The sequence below is a fragment of the Xiphophorus maculatus genome, chromosome 3, assembly GCF_002775205.1.
Source record: "Xiphophorus maculatus strain JP 163 A chromosome 3, X_maculatus-5.0-male, whole genome shotgun sequence".
NCBI classification, from domain to species: Eukaryota; Metazoa; Chordata; class Actinopteri; order Cyprinodontiformes; family Poeciliidae; genus Xiphophorus; species Xiphophorus maculatus.
This window is the reverse complement of record NC_036445.1, coordinates 4,189,088-4,216,966: the sequence shown is the minus strand read 5'-3', so window position 1 is coordinate 4,216,966 and position 27,879 is coordinate 4,189,088. Positions and strand designations below refer to the sequence as shown.

The 27,879-nt window shown below is 38.4% G+C and overlaps 2 protein-coding genes across 2 annotated transcripts; one reads left to right on the top strand and one right to left on the bottom strand.

Moving 5' to 3' along the window:
* Nucleotides 1–1,409: 1,409 nt before the first annotated feature.
* LOC111608021 lies at nt 1,410–7,454 on the bottom strand. The gene is made up of 6 exons (XM_023330182.1): nt 7,178–7,454; nt 6,609–6,674; nt 5,698–6,063; nt 4,243–4,482; nt 2,898–2,997; nt 1,410–2,596 (listed from the first exon to the last, which is right to left on the bottom strand). Exons 2-6 carry the CDS (start codon nt 6,658–6,660, stop codon nt 2,536–2,538), a joined length of 819 nt encoding a protein of 272 aa, XP_023185950.1. The 5' UTR covers nt 6,661–6,674; nt 7,178–7,454; the 3' UTR covers nt 1,410–2,535.
* A 3,493-nt stretch (nt 7,455–10,947) lies between these two features.
* Nucleotides 10,948–27,326, top strand: LOC111607679. The gene is made up of 9 exons (XM_023329931.1): nt 10,948–11,040; nt 11,226–11,280; nt 17,443–17,793; nt 18,787–19,053; nt 21,458–21,745; nt 22,065–22,178; nt 22,284–22,345; nt 22,495–24,366; nt 25,660–27,326. Exons 2-9 carry the CDS (start codon nt 11,244–11,246, stop codon nt 25,687–25,689), a joined length of 3,021 nt encoding a protein of 1,006 aa, XP_023185699.1. The 5' UTR covers nt 10,948–11,040; nt 11,226–11,243; the 3' UTR covers nt 25,690–27,326.
* Nucleotides 27,327–27,879: the final 553 nt, after the last annotated feature.

The following is a 27,879-nucleotide window of genomic DNA, read 5'->3' as shown; positions in this document are numbered from 1 at the left end:
CAGATAGGAAGCAGACTAACATTCTGAAGCTAAGATTGGTATTAAACACATTTTCTTCTGATTTTCAGAATATTTCATCACTTTCTGCTCAGCACCAGGATACGCCCTCAGGGACCTGAAGATCTTATCTATCACATCAGTTTAAAGTTTGGCAATATTATAGAGTTTTTACTGAAAATGCAGCAGCTTTTCTGTTAAATTATAAAACATTTTTTTCATAAAACATGACTCAGCTTCAGAAAACTCCAAAGTTATTTCAAAACTTTGATGACAGTTGTTTTGTTCCACTTTTCTCTCACACCCAAGAAAGCGTGTCCCGCACTTGACCTGTCTGGTTCCACTTCCTTCATGTGGCTTGTTGGAGCTCACCAGAAACAATGCTGGAGGTTAAAAGGTTTAAGTGCAATGAGTGGACTGTCAAAATAAGGTAGAGCACGATGTGTCCAGTTTTATTTTTGGACACAACTCTGCCATTTCTGGATCTACACCAAGAATGCTTTGTTCAGTTTGTAGAGCAAAAACCAAAACTGACAGAAAACAAAATGAAAACTGAATTCACAGTGTGATTATAAAATATTGAGCTGCAGCCAATGGTGGGTTGGACGCAAAAAATAAACTCAGATTCCTGCCATAAAGTTTGAAAATAACTTTTACCATAAACGTTTTCTGCATGGAAGTCTGTCACAACCCCTATAATGCACTTCTAATTTGTATATTCATTCACAAACTACAAAATACCCTACAAAATAGCCATTCACTGCAAAAACATAATATCTCACCAGGTATTTTTGATCTAGTTTCACTTTATTATTATTTCACTTATAATAAAGCATTATTCCCTTGTTATAAATGTAATAATCTGACATTAGAACAAGTACTTTCACCAATATTAAGGAATTTTTAAAACAACTCCTGAAAAGTTACTTGTAAGTTAGTTTTGTCTTATTTCAAGTGTACTAAGATATATGGACTAGAAACAAAAACAAAAATACTTGGTAAGATTTTATGCTTTCTCAGTTTTGAACCTTTTCACATTTTGTCAATTATTTTTTTATTTATTGCATATATTATGTATTCAATTTATATGTGCCATCACAAAGACATATTTTTTTTATTATTTAAAGGTGCATTGTGTTCCTTGTAGTTTGAACTTTGCTTACATACATCCTCATTTTGTCCAATACAGATGAAACCAGTTTGCCTTGTAGAGCTTTTGTGGCATTTCTTCTTTTGAAGCTTTAAGGCAGGAACAGCTGAGGTGTTGGCAAACAGGCCCCTGGTTGCTTCAACAAGAAATTGCATCAGAAACTTATGATTTAATCAAGTCTGAATAGAGATAATGTTTTATCTCTATTGATATGTTTACTCAGCTTATAAACATATCAAGGATCCGTTTTTTATGGTTGCTCGTGAAAACAGCATCAAACCTGACCCCTGATGTGGAATATAAGATGTAAAACAAAACAAAAAACTAAATCAAGCAATGGATGTTTTAAAAGTCAGGTCAGTGGTGCAGTGGTAGATGGTGGCCCCAAATTAACATTTGTTAACAGGATTTCTAAAAAAAATTCCATTTTGAAATTTGCACATTTTTCTTGACTCAGATAGCAATATTTTTTGAAATAATAAAAACACAAATACAAAAAACCTCCAAACATTTGAGACGTTTGAGGACAAAGCATTTACCTCAGATTTCACAAATCTTTAATAACACATGTTGGAGTCCTAGTAAGGCTATTTCACAGCTTTTTTAGGCATCTAGTCTTAACATTTTAAATCTGTAACACACACACAGTTTCTTTGAAGCACAATTTGTGATCCTTTACTCTGATAATTTGTGTTGATTTGCTTTGTTTTTGAATCTCTTCCTGCCCCTCTGCCCTGTATTTTGAGCATAAAATATTCTAAAAAGCACTTCATTTTACAAAATATATTTTCATCTCTTAGATAACGCAATAAGTGTTTAAATTTAACTACTTTTTCATAGTTATCTAGACTTAAAAAAAGATCAAATAAATTTCCAGACTTCTCCAGACTTTTCATAAATGTGTAAGAGCCCGGCATTGGGCTAGATCCGCTTTTAATCAAGTCTTCTTCAATTGTTTTTGCTGCTTAGCTCTAAATGTGTGTGCATGTAAGCTGAAAAGTGAACCCTGGAAATGAAAGCAAATGAGAGGAAATCTCACCTAAGCATAGATGAATATCCAAGCATCCTATTCTTTCAGACTTAAATTTTGTTAAACTTCATGTAATACATTTTTTATGCAATTTACTGACAGCAAAACATAAAGAAATAAAATTAAACATGGCTAAAAAAAACAAAACATTTTCAGGCAGAGCAGGAGGCACTGGGAGCCGAATATCCACTTGTACATATTTTCTATATTTGTCTGAAAGCAGTTCACAGTTCACTCTTCACATTGTTTCCATGCAGTGTGAGGTCATACTGCTCACAGGACAGGAAGTTTCCACCCTCGTTGTGCGGCCCGTCCACTGTTCTCCTCTGAGACTTTTTAGCAACAGCTCAGATCTTTTTTAGATTGTGTCGTCTGTGTGTTCGTACAACCTCTCTCCCATGTTATTCTCCCTGCGCCTCCTGGAAAAAAGTGTTCAATTTAGATCAAACAGCAGTGACAAACTGTGAACAGACTCAAGTAAAAAATGACAATTGTTTTGTCAGCAGATGCAACCTGGCCTGTCATGTTGCATAGTGTGTGGGAGGATGCCATGTCGTATTTTTTCTGTTTCACTCTGCGCGTGCTATTATTGTTTTTTTTTCTCTCTCTCTCTCCTTCTCTCTCTCTCTCTCTCTCTCTCTCGCAGCATTGGCTTTATCTTCAGAGCATAGCCTGAAATAAGATTTGTGTCTGACATAATGTTTGTGTTTGGTACTCTACCTCCACAAGAGAAATGCCAGCACTCCTCCACACACCAGCAGCAGGAGGACAAGACAAACCACAGCCGCCGTCGTCCCTCTGCCCCCACTTTCACAAGGTGCTATGAGCCATAGGAAGAAAGACAAAAACACCATGAAAAGGGAAAGCAAAACAAGACATCTGACATGTCTCCTCTAAAACACATGAAAGGTTCACTGTAACAAGTCTGTAGACTCGGTAAAACAGAAGAAGATAACAGAAAGTGCCCAGACAGCCTTTGGATCATCATGCTCTTTGGAAGACAATTGCATTTGTCTCGCCTGTTTAGCGGCTTTGCAAGCGGCAGCAGCTCAAGCAGCGACAGTGATTTATTGATCACACTGTGGAAAATCCTTTATCAGAAAAACAGCACAGGAGATACAATACGCAAGAACAAAGTGCAACCAGGATGCTCAGACAGACACAAGGTAGGGAGTCAGATGTCGGAAAATCCATGAAGCAAAAAGAGAGGCCGACTTTAAATAAGACAACAAACACATTTATATTTTCTGTGATCTTCCTGTTTAGGTAATAAAAGTAAAAGTAACACTTTGTAAAGCAACTTCTACTGTATTAATATGATTTCAGCCTTTTTACATTTGGTCCCTTTAAAACCACCAGGTGGTATTTTATGTGCCAGACCAACACAAAATGTTATTTATTCTGAAAAATACAGAAACTGACATATATAGATTTCAAAATGTAATAAAACAATGAATAAATAAGGTAAGTGAGGCATGTATTTGTATTCAGTGTCTGAGAATCAACACTATATATTGCTGTAATTTCAGCTGCAATACATAGTGAGAATATCTCGCTTTGCACACATACATCATATTCAATGAATTAGAATAAAGGTCCCAATGAGTCTCGTTTGTTAGATTAAATGTGCCTTTTCAAAAATAGATATGTATAAGAATAATACATAATAATAATATGTAGAGAAGGATATTTTGTCCATTCTTTTCACTTCTCCAACTGAGAGATTTAACTTTCTTTCATGTGAATCACTTACTATCTTCCTCATTGTGTGTGGTTATATAATAAATGTGGGGATAAGAATCTAATAAAAAAAATGCTTCACTTATATTAATTTTACAGGAATTTTTAAGCGTATCAAAAACTTCTTAAAGTTTAAAATTTAATTTTTTAAAGTGATTAAAGAGGCAATGACGCTCATACTTAGCCATATATTCTAAACCCCATTGTTGAAGTAAAACATCTGACTAGTGCAGAAGTAAAACTAATACGTTTACTGATCCAAACTGCATTTAAATTTTTGGAAAGGTCAGAGAAGCACTTCATATGCATGAATGTATTCTCATACCTGCAGTGTACGTGGCAGAGCTGTATCCCAGCTTGTTGCCAACCATGCAGGTGAAGTGACCACAAATGGGATTCATGGTTACAATCAGCATGTCTCCATCCTTGGAGACTTTTCCCACCTGCTGGGTGATGGCAGCTCTCTCGTGTAGCCAGCTGAAGCTGGGGTCTGTCCCCCACGCCTCGTGGCAAACCAGCAAGGAGTGAGACACGTTGATGCTGACGGAGACATGATGAACTGCCTCTGCACAGACACAGAAACTGTGATGAGGTCAAAAATGATGACAGGCAAATAGGTAAAACTGAGAAATAGATGGAAACAAGAGGTATGAAGTGCTCTGCTGTGGGTTTCTATCTGCTATAGAGCAGGAATAATGGTACACGCTGTCAAAGAGGGTCCAAGACAAAGAACCTTGAAAGACATTTAATGCTGTCAGGAGAGACTGGCTCAGATTCAAAGCCAATAATGAGATCAGAGAGGGAGGTATTAAGTCTGAAAATGGGATGAAGGGAAAACTGAAAGCTGGAAAGCTACAGTGAGAGAGGAGTCATCTGGAGAGACACAAACAAAAAGGAGAAACAGGAGAACAAAGCCTTTGAGAAATTTAATTTCAAGTGTTACATTTTTAAATGAGACATTCACTTTCAGAAGAACACAACTAATTCTGGTTTGAAGTTAAGGAAAATTCACAGCACTATTGAGTCTGCTGAATGTAAAACTAGAAAGTCCAAATTATCACTTCAACTGCTTTTATGCAAAAGTACAAGAAACTGTTGCACTTTAATGGCTTCAGCATATGCTGACCTTTCTGAAGACAGTGAAAATGTGATGCACTCCCATAAAAGACTGTAGCCACTGACTGTGCAAAATGAAGTAATCTACAGGCTTTAAATGGCAAATAACAGATAGACCAGAAAATCAAATTTGGGACAATGACATTTTCTCTCAGTTTTGTCAGAAAGACTAATTGTATTTAATAGGCTAGGTTGCATTCATGTGAAAACTTTATTTGAAGCTTCTTTGAATTAGCTGGTGAAGATCATTATTCATTTGTTTCACATTTAGAGAATAAATGTGTTTTGACATGTGAAACACATTTGGAAAAATGTTTTAGGCGTGGCAACAAGAATGTAAACACATGGGAATGTTAGAGTTACATGAAATAAGTGGAAAATTGTTTCACATGTGAAAAGTTTTCTTTCATTCACATGTGAATTGTTGTCTTCACTATGATACATGTGACCTTATGTGAATTGTATGTATTTAGTTAAATATGGGATGCAAACCTATAATCATATTTTTTTTTAAATACACACCCTATTGACACTTTTTGTTAATGTAAAGCCAACACACATAGTATTTGTTTTAAAAAAGGAAGGTAACTTGGACAAATTCAGTGCAACAAGGTGACTATAAAGCATAATTAATGTCTTCTAAATGTCGCGTATCATTCTGTACCGTATTCCCTGACGATGCAGCGTCCGGTGGCATTGGCTCCTGAGCGATCTATCACAGTCACTGAGTACTCTCCGCTGTCTTCTGTGCTGTATCTGTTCATCTCAAGTGTCGTCTCCTGCTGCTTCAAACTCACTTGTACATTTGGCCTTCCACCAGAACACTTTGGGCTTTTGGCAGAACACGTAGCCAGCGTCACTTTGGTCCGATCATGTCCAGTTTCAGGCTCCCGTGTCCACGTTATCATGGAAATCTCTTCCCTGAGATTCTTCTCGATCCGAGCTGTGAGAACCAGCTTGGAGCCTGGGATTATGTGGACAGGCTGCTCATTCAGGATGTGAACTGACATGCACCAAAACCTACCTGGCACTGAGAACAACAAGGGGAGATATATTTCTGCAAGCTCTTTTTTTTGTCTGTTTTTCTTATTACATGGAGAGTAACGTTCACAAAAAAACATATCATGAATCAGTGAATCGATCTTTATGCTACAAATATGCATGGATGCAAGGCATATACTGTCTGTCACATAATGTCAGGCGATGATTTATGGTGCATGTCATCCATGTGCAATCTGATAGCCATCAGCATCCTGATGTCTGTGTCAAATCCTGTTAAGACTGCATGCATGCACTACAAGAGCTATTAATCATTTGTCTTAACCTGATCATTAGACTATGGAGGACATGTAAATAACAGAACTGAAGTTACTAATGCAAGAGGTAGCTAGCAAGAAGTCTTCCATTTACGTAAGAGTGCAGAATCTAAAGTTTTCCAACTTCTGTTTTCTCTGATGACGATAAAAGTATTCTGCTGCCACATCATGCAGAGAGACTTTCAAAAAGTATCTTAGTTTCCCTCCTTAAATTCAATCAAAATAATACGAATGATTATTAGAACAAAAACAGTCTTACACAACAGAAGAAGTGGCAAAACTTTCCAGCATCGGAGACACTGCAGATCCATAACACCTGCTGGTGCTGAAAGAAAGCAGAGAGAGAGGAATTTGTCCAAAACCTCAACAGGAACAGCAGTAGCTCGCCATTTTCTCTCTACTCAGGCAGCAGGGGAGCCAAAACAGCAAAAATAATAACATCACCTTCAGAGAAAATATAATAACAATTAAGGCAGTGTTCACCACCATAACAAGTGGAATACAAATGCTCAGTACATGCTTCTTTTTCCTCCCTGAATTTTATTCTATTTTTTTTTGTGTGTGTGAGGAATCCAAAGAAGTGCAGCACAAAAATTAGGAGCTGGAACAAAACAGAGACCATTCTGCTGCCAAAAACTTTCATTTAAAATAGAAAGTGAAAACACATGAACCCCTGAAGCACAGTGAGCACCAAAACACAGGGAGGGAAAACACTGATAACGGCTCAGGAACACAACCTGCATCCCATTAAATACATCCAAGAATTTTCTCCTGTCGTTTAGAGAGAATTTAACCCAACAAAACCAGCAAGAGAAGGATTCACCTTACCAATGGAAAGATGAGGCGAACAGTACCGCAGAGGTTTTCACTCTGTGTTCTCAGAGTGTTTAAGAGGAACACGGTTCAGACTGAAAATAGATTTATGGCCCCAAATGAAGCACCTCCGGAGCGCTTTCGGTTACATAATAAGGGATGATTTCTCTCAAAAACAGAGAAAAAGAAACCTCTTGTCTTTGCTGGCTTGTTTGCTGTCCAGTCAGTGTGTGTTTTGCAGCCGTCTCTGGTTTTAAATCTGCTTCCTTCCTCTTTATACCCCACCCCAGTGTTTCTGTACATCCAGTCCTTCCTTCTTCTTTTTTGTAGATTTTATAACCAAACTTTCAACAGTAAAAAAAAAGAAAAAAAAATCCCCCTTCCACTCCCTCTCCTACTCTCTCTGCTCTGCTCCCCAACATTCAGTCCTTCAACAATGCAGCATGTTCAGCTCCGGACATTCATGAAACTTGTGTTGTAATTTTTGTAAACAGAGATAAAATGTGAACGTATTCTTTGGATGAGGAAAAGACAAAGTGATCTTTGTACTCTGGACCTCTTATTCTTCACAAAACGTTTATGGCTGCAGACACAGTACATTGTCTTTATATTGTAAAGCAGAAGCCATAGAGGACATGATTTATTCTATTCATATTTCTTCCTATTATTGTTACTGAAAAATATCTTCAGGCATGTAAAGGGAAATGCCTACAGTTTTGTTCTCTGGGAAAAGTTTAGGGGAACCACACAAAAACTGACATTTGATTTCATTTTATTGCAACACTTTAACTTATGAGCTTTACAACAGCAACCAAACTAGCTTGATTACCCAGCTATGCATATATTTTACACATCCAAAGCATAAAGTATTCAGAAATTTATGCAAATGCTCCTCTCCTTAGGAGGGACAACCTGCAGCTTAGATAAAAATGATGTAAAAGTGGTCATAAATCCCTCAGCATTTTACATATGATTTATGAATAATCACAGTAATCACAGCTGTGGCTCCCACAGAGCTCTTTGTCCACAGAGGAGTGTAGTTAGCAGGAATTATCCAGTGGGTGGCACTAATCTAACAGATAAAGGACATAATCTCTTTTGGTCTTTATACAAGCAGATATCACAAATATGAAAGGAGAATCAAAATGCTAATTAAGCAATGTTAAATTTTTGGTTCACACAAACACATCATGGTACAAGTGAGTGGGAAAGATTAACATAAATATAGAAATAACAAGTAGAAAGGTTATCATAAATATAGATTCCAGATTCCTGAAGACCAGAAGTTAGTAGTTGTGGGTATTGTGCACCAAGTGGGAGGCACTGTCAAAATTTCTTTAGCCTAATTACCAGAAATCTCTATTTTCGCTTCCATTCTCTCTAAGAGAAAAAGATAATATCCCTGAGGAAACACCAGTCCAGTGCCACATTGAACCAGTATATGTTCAAACTGGTAGGTGAAATCCTAATTATAGTGCTAACTGTAATTGGAGTCTCTACAGTGACACATAGAAACCAAGAATGAGTCATCCTAGGAGTTTGGCTTGGAGGATTTTCAGCCATTTGGAACAATTCCAGGGTTACTGCCACCCAGCTTTGAATCAGATATGCTCAGCCCTGAGATGCAGGGACCTACTACGTGGAAGTGGTCAGCACCGCTTTCTCTTGCCTGACCTAAAACTCCAGATCAATACAACTGAAGTGCTTTGATGAGAGATAAAGAAGTGCAGTTCTCCAAGAACAGCTTTATTTTGTATTAGCTTAGAAAACTTGAGTAACGTCTTCCTTAATTTTATCAATCTGTCTTTTATTCTTGTTAATGCTACTTTAATTATTTAGTTTTTGCAACTCTTGTTTAAAGAGTAAATGTTAGAAATCAGCTTTGTAAAAAAAATGAGAGCAAGAGACAAAGCAGAAGTGGTTTTCACAACATCAGAAAAACATGTGATTATGATAGTTTTGCTGAATCATGCAGTGTCAAAAACAATTACTACTAACCTAAATTCTCCAGTTTTCTTTATTTTCCAAAATTACAGTGCCCTGAACGTTTTTTCTGAGCATCTCCACCACTAGAGATATACATCTGGAGTGGGTATTGAGGGCAGTTAGCATCCATCCAACTTACCACATGTATTCTTGCATTGCATTGTGTGATTGCAGGGTACTGTACCTGCAACAAATCAGTCCACTGCATTGAAATATTGCAAATACTGACAATGCGACGACAATTGCAAATAGATTTTTTTATGCAGCTATAAAAGGAAGCAATCATTTTTAACAGGAATATGGAAGAGCAAAGAGGGAAAAGAGGATTTGTTGAGTGCTGGCCACATGCTGGCCTAGTTACTTGCTCTTGTTTCCATGTTATATTTGAGATTTTTTCTGAGGAATACTTGAGCTGGAGTTCATGCAGGGTGAGGTTGTGCAGTAAAGACCAAAAAACTTTTATTACAAGCTCTGTGTCCCTACTCAACCACGATGGACTGTAGAGTTTTCTTGAATGCTATGAAAAATAAAACAAACTGTGTCATTAGTACTTCTCCTTGTATGTATGGATACACTGCATGTGGCTACTTCTGTCAAGTAATGTCAGTGGATGATTTATGGTGCATGTCAGCCATGCGCAAAGTGATAGCCATCAGCTCACATCAGCATCCTGAAGTTGGTGTCAAAGTATGCTAAGCTTGTGTGGAAGGACCAAGAGGGCTATTAATCATTTGTCTTAACTCAATCGGTGAACTATGGAGGAAGTGTAAATAATGCAAGGGTGATTATTAATGCAGGAGGCAGTTTACCAAGAGTCTGAAACATCTCTGAAACTTACAAAACTATTTAGTAACAGAATATAAAAGAAAATCTTTCAATACATCTTACAATGGCATCAACGATATCAGAGAAAGCACACAACAAAATAAAACGAAACTTATGGCTAACTAGACATGAGTTTTTGTTGCTGAGTCAACTAGTCTGAACATATTTTCTAAAACAGTAAAACTAACAATAGGTTTCAAATGAGAAGGTGGGAAAGGTCAAGTCAAACATTTAAATACAAACATTAAATAATAAAAGTTAATGAAGTCTAGAAATGGAAAGATTTGAGAGACAGTGATAATACTAACACCTGTCTTTTTTATTGTTCATTCTTAATTACAAACATGCTTTATTTCATTTGATGGTTGAGTGGTTGGTTTGGTAGTCAGTCAGAGAATAAGAAACAACAAAGCACATTCAAAGTTTGAAGCAGAAAGCTTTTATTCATTTATTTTATAAAAATACATACATCTTGTTTTCTAATTATGTAAAAAGTATGAGACATTCGGCTTTGTGGATGCTTTCTCCAAGATTGAATTTAGCTTTTCTACAACAGCATCACAGGTTGTCTTAAGAATATAGACCTGGTTACTAAAAATACCAAGGTTCAAATCTGGATGATCAGTCAGAAATAAAACCGTCTGAAAACCGTCAACACTCAATTAAAGCAGAAATATTTTTTATGTAACTTAAAATTCAACAGCAAATCTAGAAGAATTTCCAGATATTTCTTGTTTGTTACCTGATCATTGACATATTTGAATCAAGAGAAGAAAGATTTTTCCTAAATAATAAAAACAAATTCACATTGAAACCTCATGGAAACTGATTTGAAAATGGTTTTAATAGCTAATAAAACTTAAGCGCACCGTCTGTTAACTGCAGGGATATCCCAGGAATGCTGTCACTTTCAGTTATCTAAATGTGTCCTGGCCCTTTAAGACACAGGTGTGACTCGGCGGTGACCGGTGAAGCAGACACAGGAAGTTGTCACATTAGGAAGCAAGCTATACATTTGAAGCCGTGTCGGTGTAAAAACAACATGAGGGAAGGACGAAAGCATTTTGGTAAGGGTTATATAACCATTTATAGGCTCGTCTAAATTGTAAAGACGCTGTTTGTGTTGTGTTCAAAGCAAAGAGAAATTTCTGATTAGATATCTCTAATAGCATTTTGTGATGAAATGACTGCTAAACCTTTAAAAACGCAAACTTTTGCATTTAAGGTAGTTTTGTTTGTTATTTGACCACAGACCGGCCTGACTGACGACATGAAACGCTGGCTCTCCATCGGTCTGTCTCTGGCAGGTAAAAATCATTTGCTGCAACTGTTTCTTCTCTTCTTCCTGTTGTATCCATCAAATACCCATACTGTCGCTGAGTAGTTTCGGTAGAGTGTTTACAGTGGAAAAAAAAAACAAACAAAAAAAAAACACTGAACAAGTGAGGGTTGGACCGCTGAAATATTCCAGGCACGTAAATAAAACAGTCGCGGTTCGCGCTCCCAAACCTGCGCGGCTACATTCTTATCTGTGAACCAACCAGTGATGGACGTGATGCCTTTAGAGGGTCAATTACTGGTTCTAAAATCCATTTTCAACGTAGATATATGTCATTATCGATTTGCAGGAAAACAATAGGTAATTTAAGATAAGATGTACAGACATTTTAAAACACAGTAATTACTACTTGTACTTGGTAAGTTGCCAAGGTCAATTAATCATATCTAGAAATAACTCATTAACTCAAGTCATTTAGTTCTCTTGATTTTCTCCAACTTTCACAATGATTGGCTCTCTTAGGTATTCCCTGGAAATGATGTACTAAAAGCTTTAAACTAATTCAATATTGTATTGCAGTAGTGTAAATTATTACTGTGGAAAGTTTGATATAAAACATATTTCTATTCTAACTCACATTTTTTCATTGGGAGAAAAAGATCCCACATTATGGAATATTTGTTTAAACAAAATCACACTACAGTCATTTCACTTTTACATAAGTTATATGTCTTAAGGCTGAAGCACACTTGGAGAAGGACCTTTATTTATTTTTTATTTTGCACAATCAGTCGAGATCAGGGGTCTCATACTCTCTTCATCTCATATTGTTGGTCTGCTGCTTAAATTAGATCTTGTACTTTATGTTTGTGATAGTAGACATGTCTTCATTCTATTTGGAGAACATATTAGTCAAATAGAGGTACCCCAGTCCTCAAGGCCTTCGGGCCTGCAACTTTTATGTTGCTCTGATTGATATTATTTCTTCTAAAAATCGACACCTAATTTCCCCACTTCAAGAGTATGTTCTCTTGTCAAAGGTTTGGTTAAATAGTGGATAGTCGTGCTGGGATGAAAATCAACACCTCTACACCTCAAACCATGGTACTGACCAAAAAAAAGGTACAGTACTTTCTCTGAGTTGAGGATGAGGACCTGGCTCAAGTAGAGGAGTTTATCATAGGGTCTTGTGGATGAATGAGGGAAAAAATACAGCAGGAGGTTAGTGAATTGTGAATTGTTAGGCCATCTGCAGGAATGTGAGAACTGAATGGGAACCCCCCGAATAAAAAAACAAAGTGATGTTAAATTAAGACAGAAAAAGAGCTAACTACTTTTCAGCTACATCTCTAAGCTCTGTAAATTAAAATTGTGCCACCTTAGGTGTCTGTTTATTAATAAATAATTATTCAACCTGAGAAATGGGTGTTAAGAAATAATTAAAGTTTACAGAATTGTGCTAAAATACTTGCTACACGCATGAAACCATTCTTTCTCCCTAATGCATAAAACAAATGGGAGCATTTGACTGTTTTGTGCATTAAATTAAATCTAAGCTCATCTTAAGAAAATTAATTGTACTGAAATTTTTAGACAAGTGGTGCATTAGTAAGGATTAGGGAAACGATCAGGAGAAATTATTAGGAGGGAAATAAACTGCCTTCAACCAAAGTAGTAGTATTATATTTTAACTGCATTGTGCATTGAACCAAGAAAACGCAAAAACAACCCCAAAAAGTATAATATCGACAAATGTAAATTTTTAAGTGTCTGTAGCAGTGAGATGAGCAAAGAAAATTATCTCTAGGAATGTAAATTATATTTTAATTTGTTTATTAGCTAAGGGCTGTTGTTCATGCATGACAGATAATAATTGAAATAATCATTAGCAACATTTTCAAATGATTAAATACACATTTGGCGGTTGTCTAAAGATCCCACGAAACAGCCATCCAAGCAGAAATGTCTACAAAATTGAATTTTCCTTCTAAATCTTTGCTGTGCCTCTGATACGTGGTTTTCTGGATGAATCAGAGACATAAACCTTTGGACAAACACAAAAACAATTGTTCAAGCTGAAGAGATCGATTGTCAGGTTAAAATTTCACTCTCTTTGGATCAACACAGAAAAACCTGAAGCTCAGCAACAAAATATCAAATTGTTTCTTTCTGTGATATAAAGTCTGCTTTATTGTCATCAACCGCAGTTGGCAACCTGGCCTACAACCTAAGGGTTATATTTTAAGTTAGATTAAAAATGCACATATATTTTTTTCTTAATTTTACCCAACTCTTAATCAGTCTTCTGGTATTTGTGACAAGATTGCCAACAGCCCTTGAACGCAGCAATAAACTGCTACATCACTCATAGGTGTTGTTCTCATGACTCATTAGTCTTTGAAAATGCAACAAAAGGTTGAAGCATTTAACCCTTTTGTTTATAACTGACTCAAGTAACTGAGGCTGCTGTATTTCGTTTCTCCTTTAAAGATTGTGCAATAAAGGTCCAGTGAGACCGATCATGTGGTTTAGTGGACAGAGGTCTCTTAGATGGTTTTATGTGCCAGTAAAAAGGGACCACTGATTCAGGTGACTCTTTCCAGCCTGAACATGTGATATTGTACAATAATAAATCCTTAAGATACATAAAATGTATTCAGTTTATTGTTTCACAGAACATTATCCCCTAAACATTTACAAACTGTTTAAAGTACCTTGCAAAAGGATTCATATTTCTGAAACCTTTTCACATTTTTACTTGCATATATTTACTGAGATTTTATATAGTGGAACAACACAAAAAGTACATAATTTCAATTTAAAGGCAAAGGAAAGATGGTTTTAACTAAAGCTGAAATCTAAAACATGGCATGCCTTTGATTTTCCATGAGTCAGTTCTCTGCAGCTACTGCGGGAAGACGGTTTGGATGCGTCTCTCTACCACCTCTGCACTTCAAGTGACTGAAAAATAGGTCAATCTCAGACAGACTGAATAGAAGAGAAGTTTTTCAGTCTTGCCAAAGATTGTAACACAGCTTAGTTCTGGCTGCATATTTAGTCTCTTTGTTCTAGAAGGTGAACTTCTGGCCAAACCTCAAGTCTTTTCCAGCCTCCAACAGGCTTTCTACCAGGATTACCCTGCATTTAGCTCAGTCCATTCACTCAGCTGCACTGTGTCTGCTGAAGAAAAGCATACCAACAGCATGATGCTGTTTCATATCGTATTTTAGGATTAAAGACCAGAAGGTGCTGCTTACTAATTGGGTGACTTCTGAAGCAAAATGGTTGCAGTGGTATCAAAGGGACCTAAAAAGTATTGTGCATGTCACAGGTTATCTTTTGTTCCTTTTCTCTCCACTAAAAAATAATGTATTACTTTATACTGACATATCTATTGAATTTTCTGCAAAATACAGACAGCTTTGTCGATGCATTATTAGTTTTGTAAGTAAAAAACTAATATGTTAACTAACTATGTTGCAACATAGTTGCAACGTAGTTGCACTCGTTGGTGTGCTCTTCTCTTGGGTCTGCATGAATTTGCAAACTGAGTTTGGTACTGAAGCTCATTTCAGGCTGCAGGGGCCTGTTTTTTGTCACAACTCCTATGCAAATAAAGTTTGTTTCATCTCTATTTGGCATCAGCATGTGGTGAAAGTCATTTTCAAGCTCTGGCAGAATTTTCAGGCTTATTTTTTCCATCAAATGCCACATTGGCTGTGGCCCAATATACTGTGATCACATTGTGAATTCAACTTGGTACATTTACTTTGCGGGAGTTGTATTTGAAAGTTTTAGCTTTTGATCAAAACACTTGACCGTGCACTCATTGCACTCAAGCCCTTTAACCTCCAGTATTGTTACTGAAGTGCTCTACCGAGCAACATAATGTAAGTGGAACCAAATGGGTGGCAATGTTGCAGTCTGTGTGATTTGCAGTGCTACTACCTCTTCACACATGGCATGATGCACATAGGCCAGAAATTTTTTATTTTGTTCTTATCTGTCCAGAATACTTTCTTCACAAGCTTAACCTTTTAAGGTCGACGCCCGCCCTGTGGCGGGCATGACGTCATGTTTCTGTGTGTGTTTTTTGCTCCAATGTGATAATAAATTTTGTCAAAATGAAACAAACACTGTAAAATCACAAAGTTTAGGATGTTCTGAAAGTAATGATACCAAACAAGGTAAGGTAAATACTTTTTATGGTGAAAATATAAGGGTAAATTCAAAATTAGACCAAAACGGCCATTTAGACCCAAGACTCCAAAGGGTTAAAGTGTCCTCAACATGGCTTGTGGTAAGCAAATGGAACTGGTTATCGCTTTCTTCCAACACGTTTGTGGCTGAAGTATGAGTTCTTCATTCGCATCTTAATTCTGCTATTAAATATAAAGAAGTACAATGTATTTTGTTTAAAAAAATTATTTGCAACATAAGTGACAATTCTCTATCCATTTTCTTGCCAAGGAGGATAGAAAAATCAGCTTGAGGTATAAGTATAAAAATAGAACCTAGTTGTTTAGCTGGGAATCACAATCCAAACAAACAAGATGGTCAAAGAATGCGGAAGGAAAGATGGCACACCTTTGTGTCTAAAGCTTTCACAATCCAAATTGTGAATTTTCAGCAAAGTAAAAAGATACGTTCAAGTTGTATTAGAAATGTACAAATATATTTTTATGCAATACTTAACACAAAATTTAAAGCACAATCTTATTACTTTTGTTTAAAACAGAAAAGCAACAATATTCCCGTTTTTGCCCATCATCTTAATACAGTTGTGTTTTCTGTAATATCTATTTGCTATGCTGATTTTGAGGAATAGATCTAATAAAAATATAAAATTAACACCTCAGTAGTAGTTTACATTTTTATACCTTTTTGCACTTTTCCTTTTAAAGACTAACACAGGACAACAAGATGTTATTAAATGGTTAATTAGTTGACTCTGCATTGTAGCTACTTTGCAGTAAACTGCTAGTTTTTAAACAGTGTGAAATAAATAAAGCATGCTGTGTTTCCTGTGAGAGAAATGTTTTGCTGCTTTCTCAGTCAGCTATCCAGCAGTGAGCAACTCAAGGTGGGATAGGGGCAGTGCTGCAGTACACCCGAGACAGCCATAGAAAACTCTGGAGAACGTGACACTTTCTCCTGAATTTCATTGAAAGGATTTTGAAACCATAGGAGTGTTATGATGACATTTTATTTATACCTCAAATGAAGCCAGACCTACTGCTTGTGAAGATGAGTAAAAAGCTTTAAAAGCATTATTTTGTCATTTCAGAAGGATAATCAGTCAGTATTCTTTAAAACCTAATGTTTAGATGTTCAGTAGAAGAAATAATCCCCACTCAATAACATATCATTTTGCTTGTCTAGCAGACCACATCCAGAATTATAGGTACCTTAGACAATTTTTGTTAAATTAAATGTAACTGGAGCATTTGTTTAAAAATGCATTATTGATTTTTATTTTGATAACTCTTGGAATTTAATTTTAATTTTAATTTTGTTAGTAACCACTTTTTCCTGTGTTTTAAATATAACATTATACAGGGGCCCATTTTTCTTAGCTACTCTTCAAAATTGAAAGAACAAGAGAACATTTCATATAAACAGAACATTTCATTTACATTTAACTTTTACATTTAGCTCCCAATATGTTATTTGAGCAGTTTAGAAGAATTAAAAACTATGACAAGCAAGGTTGGACAAGCATTGAAGCTCACCTCGCCACCATGGACAGCTGCAATGGTGGTGAAGAAGAGGAAAAATCTGAGAAGTTTATTATTGAAACTGATACTAATTCCACTGTACTGAAAGAATTTTAGTGCAGACTATGCAACCACACTAAAAATGGTAAATTTATATGTTTAATCACCGAAGGAAGAATCTCTCATTCACTCTTTCATCCCGTCAGAAGTAATTTAATTACAAATAGAACTTTAATGGTGAAACGGTTTATATTTTTCTTAAAGCATGCAAAAGATGGGCTTTGGTACCATTTAATAGGTCCTTTTAAAGGCTGAGTAACCTTTATGTAGCCATCAGTTTGTACTCCATATGGTATTACTTCTGATGTAGCTCCACCTGGTGGTGGTTTTATTATTTACCCAAACAAAAGTCGATGCTAGATCTTTTGTACTTTGTATAATTTTTTAATATAACTTCTTTATTTTTCTTTTAGTTCTCCTTTCTGCCAAAGTCCTGGCACAGAACCCGGTGCCAATCAACTTCATCCCAGCTCTGGTGCAGGTCCAAACAGGCAGTGACATCGTGTTCACAGTGCAGGTTGATGCTGCTGTCTTCTCCATGTCATGGGCTTACCAAACCGGAGCTACTCTGGCTTTGTGGACCCAATCTGGCACTTCTGACAACAGTGTACCTCAGTTCCAAGGCAGACTCTCCATCAGTGCCACCCAGCTTCGAATCAAAGCTGCTCAGCTCAAAGATGCAGGGTTCTACACAGTGGATGTGGCGCCCACCCCTTCCACAGGCTTGGTGAAAAACTCCCAATCCGTGGAGCTGAAGGTGTTTGGTAAGAAATGAAGAAGTGTGTCTGAACACAAATAAAGAAGGGGTGGTGTATGTGAGAAAGTGTATGAGGGAGCAAAGAGAGAAAATGGAGAATAGGAGGGGGTGTGAATTAATCTGGGAGGTTTAATGAAATTAGTGACCCACAGACAGTCAGGTAAGAGTAATGAAAAAGGAGGAGGGGGGGAAGAGAGTAGCTACAGGCTTTATGCCAATTAAAACGCATTTGATGTGCAGAACCCTTGCTCTTAGATGTCTAATATCCTCTAAAAGCAGTGTTGAAAGTAGAGACAGTAGATATGTATTTGCATTCATTTATATTCAGTACTGTAATGGAGCTTGAATGGCTGAGTGTCTCTTTATTTCCAGCCCACACTGGAAGGATGATGCACAGTCTTGCTCTCCCCTCTCAGCAATACTAGGATGGACAGGTGACCGAATTATCTGAAGTCTGTTTTTGCTGAAAGGTCATGTTTTTCCAAACCAGTCCTTGAGCCGTACTCTGAACATCTTGCATACTCACTTGATGCTCTTTGGAATCAGAGGCTGCTTAAATCCTGAAATATGAAATGCTCCTGCTGAGTCACACTTATGCGGATGCTCTGAGAAAGTAATTAGGGCTGTTTAGTAGTGGCTCTAATGTTTTTGTTTGTTTGCTGTTGCTGCCGCGGTTCCTCTACTCGGTGCTCCGTCCTCTATCCATACGCCCCCTCTTGTCCCCGTCCAATTATTTAACTTAGGCAGTCTGCCAGGAGGCATCTTGGCTACCACCCGCATCGTTTGCCCTCTTATTCACCATCTGTGCTTCTAGCTAAATGCTGTCCCTTCTCAACCCTTTCTTGCTTTGATTACAACAAATTATCCTCTGCAGAAACGGCAAACTGCTCCCTATTGTTCCATAGCTCCAACTTTTGTAGTGTGCTCTCAGGCTGCAAATCTACATTTACTGTTCTGTTTTGTTGAGCTCTTAGATAAAATGTTTGTGTTTTGTTTGCAGACCCAGTAGCTGGGGTAAGTCTGACTGTCCCTTCAGCTGCAGTGGAGGAGAAAAATGTGTCTCTGAGTTGCACATGGACCAGTGGGACTGAAGTTACGGCACAGTGGAAGAAAGATGGCACAGCCATCACACCCGATTCCAGAATCACCATCTCCGGTGCCTTTTTAGTAATCAACCCAGCCAGACGTGATGATGCCGGGCAGTACTCTTGCACCGCCAGCAACAATGTCAGCGCCCAGACTTCCACAAAGAGCCTCACTGTCTACTGTGAGTTTACACTGACCAAGACAAGAGGCAGCTAATCTGCTGTGACCACAACAAATGGCAGAGGCTTATCTCCCTATCCACATTGCACTGCACGCTGCGTGCTGAATTACGCCCGGATTGCACAAGACATCCTTCCAGAAGCTCACAGTGTTGCTTCTGGCTTTGTCCTGATCACATCATTAATTCTGATACGATGCTCTTACAGCAGAATATCTCGCTGCCATTCTTATGCAATGCATCATTGTCCTTTTAGATCAGAAAAATGGTCCCCTTAACTAATAGAAAAAAAAGAAAAGGCTCAAAACATTTCGGGTCTGGTAGATGGAAGGCAAATAAAAATTGAGTGTCTTTATTTTACCCTGCGGTGCAAAAAAAATCCTTGAGAGGAATTGGTTGCAGCGAAAATATGTGATTTAACTGATCACGGGGCCTTTTGCTTTCCTGCTGCCTGATTATAGCTTATAAATCTTGAAGTGCAACTAATCATTTTCAACCTCATTTCATTTCTTGTTTTATTTTTTTTTTTAAGTAATTGGTCAGTCTATAATTTAACAGTAAAATTGTGAAAAATGTCCTTTACCTGGTTGGTGACACCTTAGAAATGGCCTGGTTTTCAGGCCAATATGATTTACAGTGGTGCCGTCATATTTTACATGGAGAAAAGTGGCCAGTTGTTTTGTAATTCAAAGGTACATTGCAACCTTTAGTGACTATAAGGTTAAAAACATTTGACATCAAGGCAGATCTCATGTCCTGTGTGGATTCTGATTGGAGTTCTGCTTTAGGTTTTTGTATGTGGTACCATAAACCCTCTGAAAATATATTTTAATTCCAGAACTCCAAATTTTAAGTGCCTTGCAAATTTGCAAGACACTTGAACTTTTTAAAATGTCACATTGTTTACCACAAATGACATCATGTGACAGTTTAACACTAAAGTAGTGAATAACTTGAAAGTGTAAGTTTGTAGCATTAAACTCTCAATTCTTTGGCATTTATTTGCATTTAGAAACCTTTACTTTGATACTGAAATGAAATCCAGTATAACCATTTCCCTTCATACCTCACTTAATTAGTAGTGTCCACCTTTGAGTTAATTAATATTAAAATAATAAAACACACAGTGTGGAAGAAGGTGGTTTGGTCAACCAAAATGAACCTTTTACATGCAAAGTGGTACATCCAGTGAGAATTGAGCATTGCTCATAATACTACATGCACAATAAAACATAATTTCTTGTAGCTAAGTACAGTTCAGTCCTGGAGGAAAGCCTGTTAGTGGGTATATATAGCTTGAGATTTGAGTGGAAGTTCACTTTCCATCACAGAAACAACCATAAACATAAAGCTAAATGCAGTGATTTAGAACAAAACATTTTAATGGATTTTATATGAACACCACACCTTTTTAGATTTTATATTTTTCAGTTTCATTTCATTTCACAATGCACCACTTTCTATTTCAAAATATCCCAAGAATCTTATGTGGTAGATAAGATATTAAAGTTTGTGGTTCTGTTGTGATAAAGAACGAAAAAGGTTTAAAGTGTTCTACCATGTAGGTTATTGCTGAATTCACGAAATGAAAACATGAGAAATGTAAACATGCAAATAGTTCTCTTTGTAAAATATTGTTTTTAAGAAAATAAGCTCCCAGCCTTGCTGATACAGGCTTGTCTAATACATGTTTTACTACTAATAAAAAAAAAAGTCCTTCTTGGTAGATAGACTTTTGTAACATATCTTGACATACTCTGGTCCTACCTCATGGCTACCATTCACCCTGCATTGTGCAAAATGTATTAGTTATGCTCAGTTTGTAGACTACACATCAAGTTAAAGAAGTATCTCTGGGACATCTGAAACAAAAGGAAGTGAACGCCTTCAGAAAGATTTAAACACCTGTTTTTGCTTTGAAATTGTGGACAGCTGCTCACAGACTTATAATGAAAAATATTTTTCTTTCAAGATGAATCTGAGGCATGTCAGACAATAGAAAACATGACAGGATTTGAACAATTTTTGAACACACAACACACATAGGACCTGACTGTTTTTAGCAACATAAAACCAATTAGCGTCTTCTGTCTTTGTTCCTTTCCTTAAGCAGTGTGAAGTTTTTTTAAAAAAATGGAAATGTTCCTCCTAAATCCCACAGCAAATGCAGTTTTTCAAATTCTGAAACAAAACACAAAACGCCCGTCTCTCGCTCATTAGCTGAGAAAGATCAAAGAGGGTTAACTGCAGTGATTAAGACTAATGAGGTAACTAAAGGTCTTAACTTACACAGTAATTCCCCCTTTAGCAGAACATGTCATTTGTCAATCACTGCTTTTTAAATATCATGTGGTCTTTGAATTATGTCATGTTTGGTAATAAATATTTTGTGATCCTAACCGACCAGATGGACCCGACACCCCTGTCCTGACTGTCGACTCCCCCAAAAAATGTGTCGGTGGAGGGGACGTGTCGGTAGGCCAGGCGGTGCGTCTCACCTGTACATCTACCTCGCTGCCCTCTGCCACGTTCTCATGGGAACGTAATGGACAGCCCATCTCATCCGGGGCGCCAGACAGCGGGGTGCTCAGTCTCCAGACCTTCTCGACTAATGAGAGCGGCCAGTACGTGTGCAGCGCCACAAACAGCATCACCAGGGGCACATCGACGCAGAGATACAACTTGGCAGTTGTGGGTGAGTTATGGTGAATGCTTGCCTCTGTGACCGATGATGGTCTCGGTTGGTTTTAGGAGTTGCTGCTGTATTTGTCTTCACGACAGGAGAGGGACAGGGAGCATCCTGGGAGATTGATCTAGTGAGATTGTGGTCAAAGTCGTTCAGTGACTCAGCGCTCTCCTTTCCTTTTGGGTCTTTTCTACTGTCGCTTCCTTCCTGTAGTTACTTCCTCATCCCTTTGTTCTTTCCTCCTTCCATCCTCTCTCTTGCCTGTCTGAGCTCCAGAATCATTACCTTTATTAATTCACCCTCCATGCCTCCCTTCTCTCTGTTTCAGATGTTTGTTTTGATGGAGGGGAAGTTGCAGGGATTGTGATCGGCTCTTTCCTGGGCCTCCTAATCATTGTGCTTCTTATTTTGTTCCTCGTTGTTCTTGTGCGAAAGAGAAGAGGTAAGTCTGTAGTAAAACAGGCATCGTAACGTTTTTTATGTTAATTTCTAATGTGACAGTAATTTTCTTGCCCTAAGATGTCAATTTATTCTTTTGTTATTACAGAACAGGAACAACAGAGAAATGTTGTGGTTGCTCAGAAGACAAATCCAATTCAAAGGCCTCTTGTAAGCCACCACAAAGTTTACACATGATTCACTATTGATTTTGTCTTTATTCTGTCGTTACGATGCCGCTGAAGGCCCCTTCACAAATAAACCTTATCTTTCTTTTGCTCTCTCTTCCATGCCCTCATTTATCACCTGCTCACTTCAAGCCTCCAGATCCTCAAACTAATGGTGTATGGAATTTGGACCAAGGTCTCCAGCCTCCGCTCCATCAGATGAACAGGCAAGCAAGCCAACCTGAGCGCTTAATCACCAACAACCTTGAAACCCAGGCAAGCCCACAGGCTCGGACTCTGAACAGGCAGCGTGACTTTGACGTTCAGCAAAATAATAGCCGCACTCGCACAAACCAACTTCCGCAAAATCTTACCTCATACCCAAATGATAGCTTTGACAATCCAGCTTTTACATTGGATTCTCAGGATGTAAACACGGCTCTGAACATGCAGCAGCAGCAAAATCCAAACGTTCTGATTCAGGCTATTCCTGGCCAGGGTGCCAATCAGCCTCCAGCAGTTCAAGTCAGCCTCAATGCACTGCCAAACTCTAATAATCCAAACAACAATGCTCATATACCCACTATTAATGTCAACCTCAACTCCTATCCAGGCAATGGCCAACAGGCTCTGCAAGAAAGTTCTTCTCCAAGTAATCAAGGCTTTAATGGTGTTCCACAAACACAAAACAACTTCAGTGACACGAGGCGGTTAAATGCTGCAACACAAGGAGGACGGTCCCATTCAAGTAACCACAGACTAAATGGTCATGTTAATCCAAATTTTCAAGATGAAGCTGGACTTATTCCAACTGGATACACACATTTTAATAACAATATGACTTCCCAGCGAAATGAAAACACAGAGACCTATCAGCAGGAGCCAGAGCCTCATAGAAGACCAGACAGGGAGTCAAGACAACATGAGTCAACACCGAGATCCAGGCAGAGACAGAACCCATGGGACTTTCTCAGAGGAACGCCAGCATACCCCAGCGGGATACCTCAAAGAGCACAAATGCAACCTGAAGCTGATTCAGATTACAGTGCAGAGTACACCGTGCATCCTCTCATACGAGAGGGACGAACACTAAACAGACTGCCGCCTCAGAGCCAAGCCGATACACGGCGTAGAACTCCTCCGAGACGCGATCCACCCTCAGAGGATAGTCAGACACAGACCTATCATGCTGCTGATCGTCCTCCAAATGCTAATAATGTTACTCTCCCCGAGCGCTCACACCACACACAGAGAAACCCCCGTGCAGACAGGGAAAGGTCTCAGCGAGACATCAGAGGTAGCCAGACTGCCCTCAGGCAGGAAACTACTCACAGCAATAACCCCCAGGCATCACCTCTCATGAGCCAGCAGGCCACTGCAGCCCATGCTGCTGTGTCACGAGGACCCACAGCACAACAGGGACTTACTACACCACAGGGCATAGATACAAGAGCTTTGGCTGATCCTAATCACCTTCAGCAGCCCCACACAGCACAACAAAACATAGTTGCACCAGCCCAAACACAGCGAGGTCAGACACAGCCTGTCATGCATGGTGCCATCCAGTCGCGTCAGGGGGGCACCGATCCAGTCCCAGTGCCTCCTGCCCAGCATAATCCCAGTAACCTAACCCAGGCTGCAGTGAAAGCCCACACTGAGAGGGCTCCAGTATTTAAAAATCGGAGAGAGCAAACTCAGGCGGCCCTGATTCACTCTGGCACAGTGCAGACTCAAGCTCCTGCTACTGGAGGTCAACAGCCACCTCTGCCTCCTCCTCCTATCCCTCTGACACAGTTTCAAGCCCTTCCCAAGACACACACCCAACACAAATCCCCAACAAGGGTTCCACAGCCCCTCAGACAGAACATGCCAGCAACTCAGCGGCAGCACGGTGCGCCTCGCCACACCACCATGATGCCTCGCAACCATCACCATCATCTAGGCCACGCGCAGGCAGGCGCACACCGGCACGGCCATGTGCATGCTCACAACCACAGGCACCCCGCCAATGTCGCTGCATGGCAGGTGAGTGTACATAAAGATGGCAGGCAGCAGATGCCATATGGTTAATGATCGTATTATTTTCTCCAGCATGTGGTCCTCTCAGATGTGCACCTATAGCAAATGCTTGCTGTGTTTGTGAGTTATTATTAGCTCATTTTCATTCTTCCCAGCAGCTTGTGTTTTCCTCTATTCTGTTTACCTCTTTCTGCATATGAAATCATCTGTAAGCTTGCAGTGCTTTGCAAAAGTATATATTTTTTACATGTCAATTTGATCACATTCTAACCACAAACTTCAGTTTATTGTATATGTATTTTTTTGCAGTAGATCAACACAATGTAGCTATAGTTGTAAATTATGAACAAAAACTTGTGATTGTGTTAATATTTTACAAATGAAAGGTTTGGCATGTACCCAAACCTGGCTATGTCTCAGCCAGCTTTGTATATTAAGAGACAAAACATTTTCCCTGTTCTCCTTTGCAAAATAACTTTTGTTCACACAAACAGATGCTCTCTGTCAGATATGACTGAGATAATCTGTGTGTACAAAATGTTCTTGCCACTGATTTTCAATAGTGTTTAGATCTGGACTTTGACTAGACCTTTCCAACATATGAGTATGCTTTGATCTGATCTACAGGGAGCTGAACATCTTCCCCAGTTTTCATCTTGTGCAGACTCCTGCTGTTTCTTCTATGTTTATTTTCTGATTTATTTGTTTTATTCTGAAAAAAGAAATCTTCCTCATTTGCTGTTTCCTCTGCAATATTTATGGAAAGCTTTAAACAGGACTTCTTGTGGTTTTTGAACAGCAGCGTTTCCCAGCCACTTTTTCCATAGAAGTCAGACTTGTTGACTGTAAAAAAAAAAAAAACAAAATTCTTACATCTAAGCTGTGGATCTTCATGGTTCGTCCAGAGTCACCATGCACATATTGGCTGATAATTAATGCATTGGTTGCATTGGATTTTTTAAAATAGGTATTAAAGGTGGCACAACACTTTTCAGAATTTTATTTGTAAAACATCTTGACATGAAACATGTATTTTTTTTCTCTTACGTCACATTTATGCACTGCTCAATAAAACACACTGAAATGTTTGGTTGTAATGTGACAAAATATACAAAAATACTGTAGAATAAGTATGAATACTTTTGCAAGGCACTGTATGTCTTTTCACTATTGTCTTCATACCTTAAAAACTGTCCTTACTCCTTTGTGTTTGTGAGAGTAGTTTATCATAGTAGCTGTGTGACTGCTGCCTCCTCTGCATGACATGTTGCCAATGAGGGCCTTGTTGTGTCTTTCCAGCAACAAGCCCACAGAGGAAGACCAAGATGATGACAGATGTCAGCAGACGAGGCTCTGCAACTATCCCGCATGCGCTGTCACAAACAAACAGCTGACAGACGTGATCTAATATTCCGCCAAGCAGGACCGACTCCACAGAGTCTGCTTTCCAAAAGGGCTGTCATTCCCTGAAAGTTGGTGCAAATTCAGATTTCCTGCAAAAGGAGTGAACACATCACCCATGGGGATATTAAGCTTTCAGTATTGTCATTTCCTTTAAAAGAAATATGGATCCTTTTGAGAATTTACGAAATCAGATTATCTGAACAATGCTTAAGTTATAACTAAAAAGCAGCACTAAAAGGATAGCTCACTGTTCCACAGACCGGGATGTTTTGTGCTGTTCTGACTCCCAATTCACTTGTCATATATCAAAATTTGCAGAGTCTGCTCAAAGAAAGTTTAATGATCAATGGCTCCTGACCATGTTCGCATCCTACCATCCATTCATCAACACAACTAAACAACACTCCTGTGATAAATTACATGAGAAGCACTTGCATGAATATCTGTGAACACCTGAGCTAGCAGTGACAGAAGGCAAATGGAAAAGGGACCCCGGCGCAAGATGGACTCAGCTGCCTGTAGCGGTGACAGTTATGAAAGAAGAAATTAGCAGTAGGGGTGGTCTTGACTCACACTGAGCTATTTATTTTGTGCCTTCTGTTAGCGGATGCCTCTTCTGACACTTCTCAATTAAGAGGATTCGCCTCACTGGTGCTCGGAAATAACGCTCAGCTTCACAAGAAGGGGGATCCCGTGAACGGATGGGCGCTTATTAATTAAATGCTTTTATGTGACTTAAATGGCTTGGAAAATAATCACACTGAACCATGAATGGGGTCAGCACAAAGACCTGGAACTGTCATGCTTTTCTGCTGAAAAAGCAGAGTTGTCATTTTAGTGGGTCATGCACATATTTTTCTTTTACTGTTTATGTATTTATTGATTTATAATGGTTATATTTTCTAAGCTAAATGGTGTCCTTGTGGATTGATAATTTAGAATAATACCACCTTCCACAGCAGAAGCACTATACACTGGTGTGTGTATGTCTAAAGCTACAGCTCCAGTTTATTTGCAGAAAGCACTCAAATGTGTTGTTTGACTATTAAGGAAGTGAGCTCTCTCAAGTAGTCAGGAGCAGTCAGTATTTTACTTGCTGTTGACAGCTGTCTGAATTATCTCAGTCTGGCATTAATTCTCAGAAGAGACTCAATCACACAGCTAATCTCAGTAGACCAAAAATTAAAGAGGATCTTAAACAAATTGTATAGCCGTGATCATGAATGATATGCTCACTTTCATCACCTTTGTGTTGGTAAGACGCTACTAGATCCAACGTGTGGATTAAGACCCCTAGGAAGCTGTATGGCTATGTTGTTTGTGACATATTTTTAAAACCAGCCCCAAATGTGTGTTCAAGGTTTGCAAAACTGTAGTATATGCCATGTGCATTATTTTAATGATCTAACAACTTTGGGTTGCCTTTACAAAACATTTCCACCATTTGCAATGATAATCTACACAGTGGAAGAGTGTCTGTCCTGGTTGACCTTTAAACTTTCATTAATATCTTCAAAGCCAAAGCAGCACAAACGAAAATTTTTGCTGCACAAACCAGCACAAACGGAGTCGAGTTAATTGACACCCATTTCGTCTGATTTGAAGAAGGTGGGGGGGCTGGTTGACCTTTGATGACCTCTAGATTGCTATCATCTTTAAAATGATAGCAGCACAAACAAAAAGTTTTTGTTGCACAAACCAGCACAAACGTAGCACAAATGTTTGACACAAGTTTTGTCTGATTTGAAGAAGGTGGAACCCAACTTCACTAAGGTTTTAAAAAAATCTTACCCCTCAACTGTATCTCAGTTGGACTAGATTTACAGATCAGAAGATCAAAAAACACAAGGCCAAAGGTTTCTTGTATTTTTTAAAATAATTTTTCACTGGATATGCAAAAGATTGAAAGTAAAAATTAGCCTAAAGGACATTAATATCTTAATTTTAAAGAAACAACAATATTCTAAGCATTAATCACTGCCTTATAATGTATGATTAGCCTCATAAATGATACTTATAACCAGAACATACAGTTTGTAATACCACAGGTACCTTATTTTTTTTTGTCACTTTTTGTGGGGGGTTTGTACATTGCTTTGGGTTTTTGAGATAACT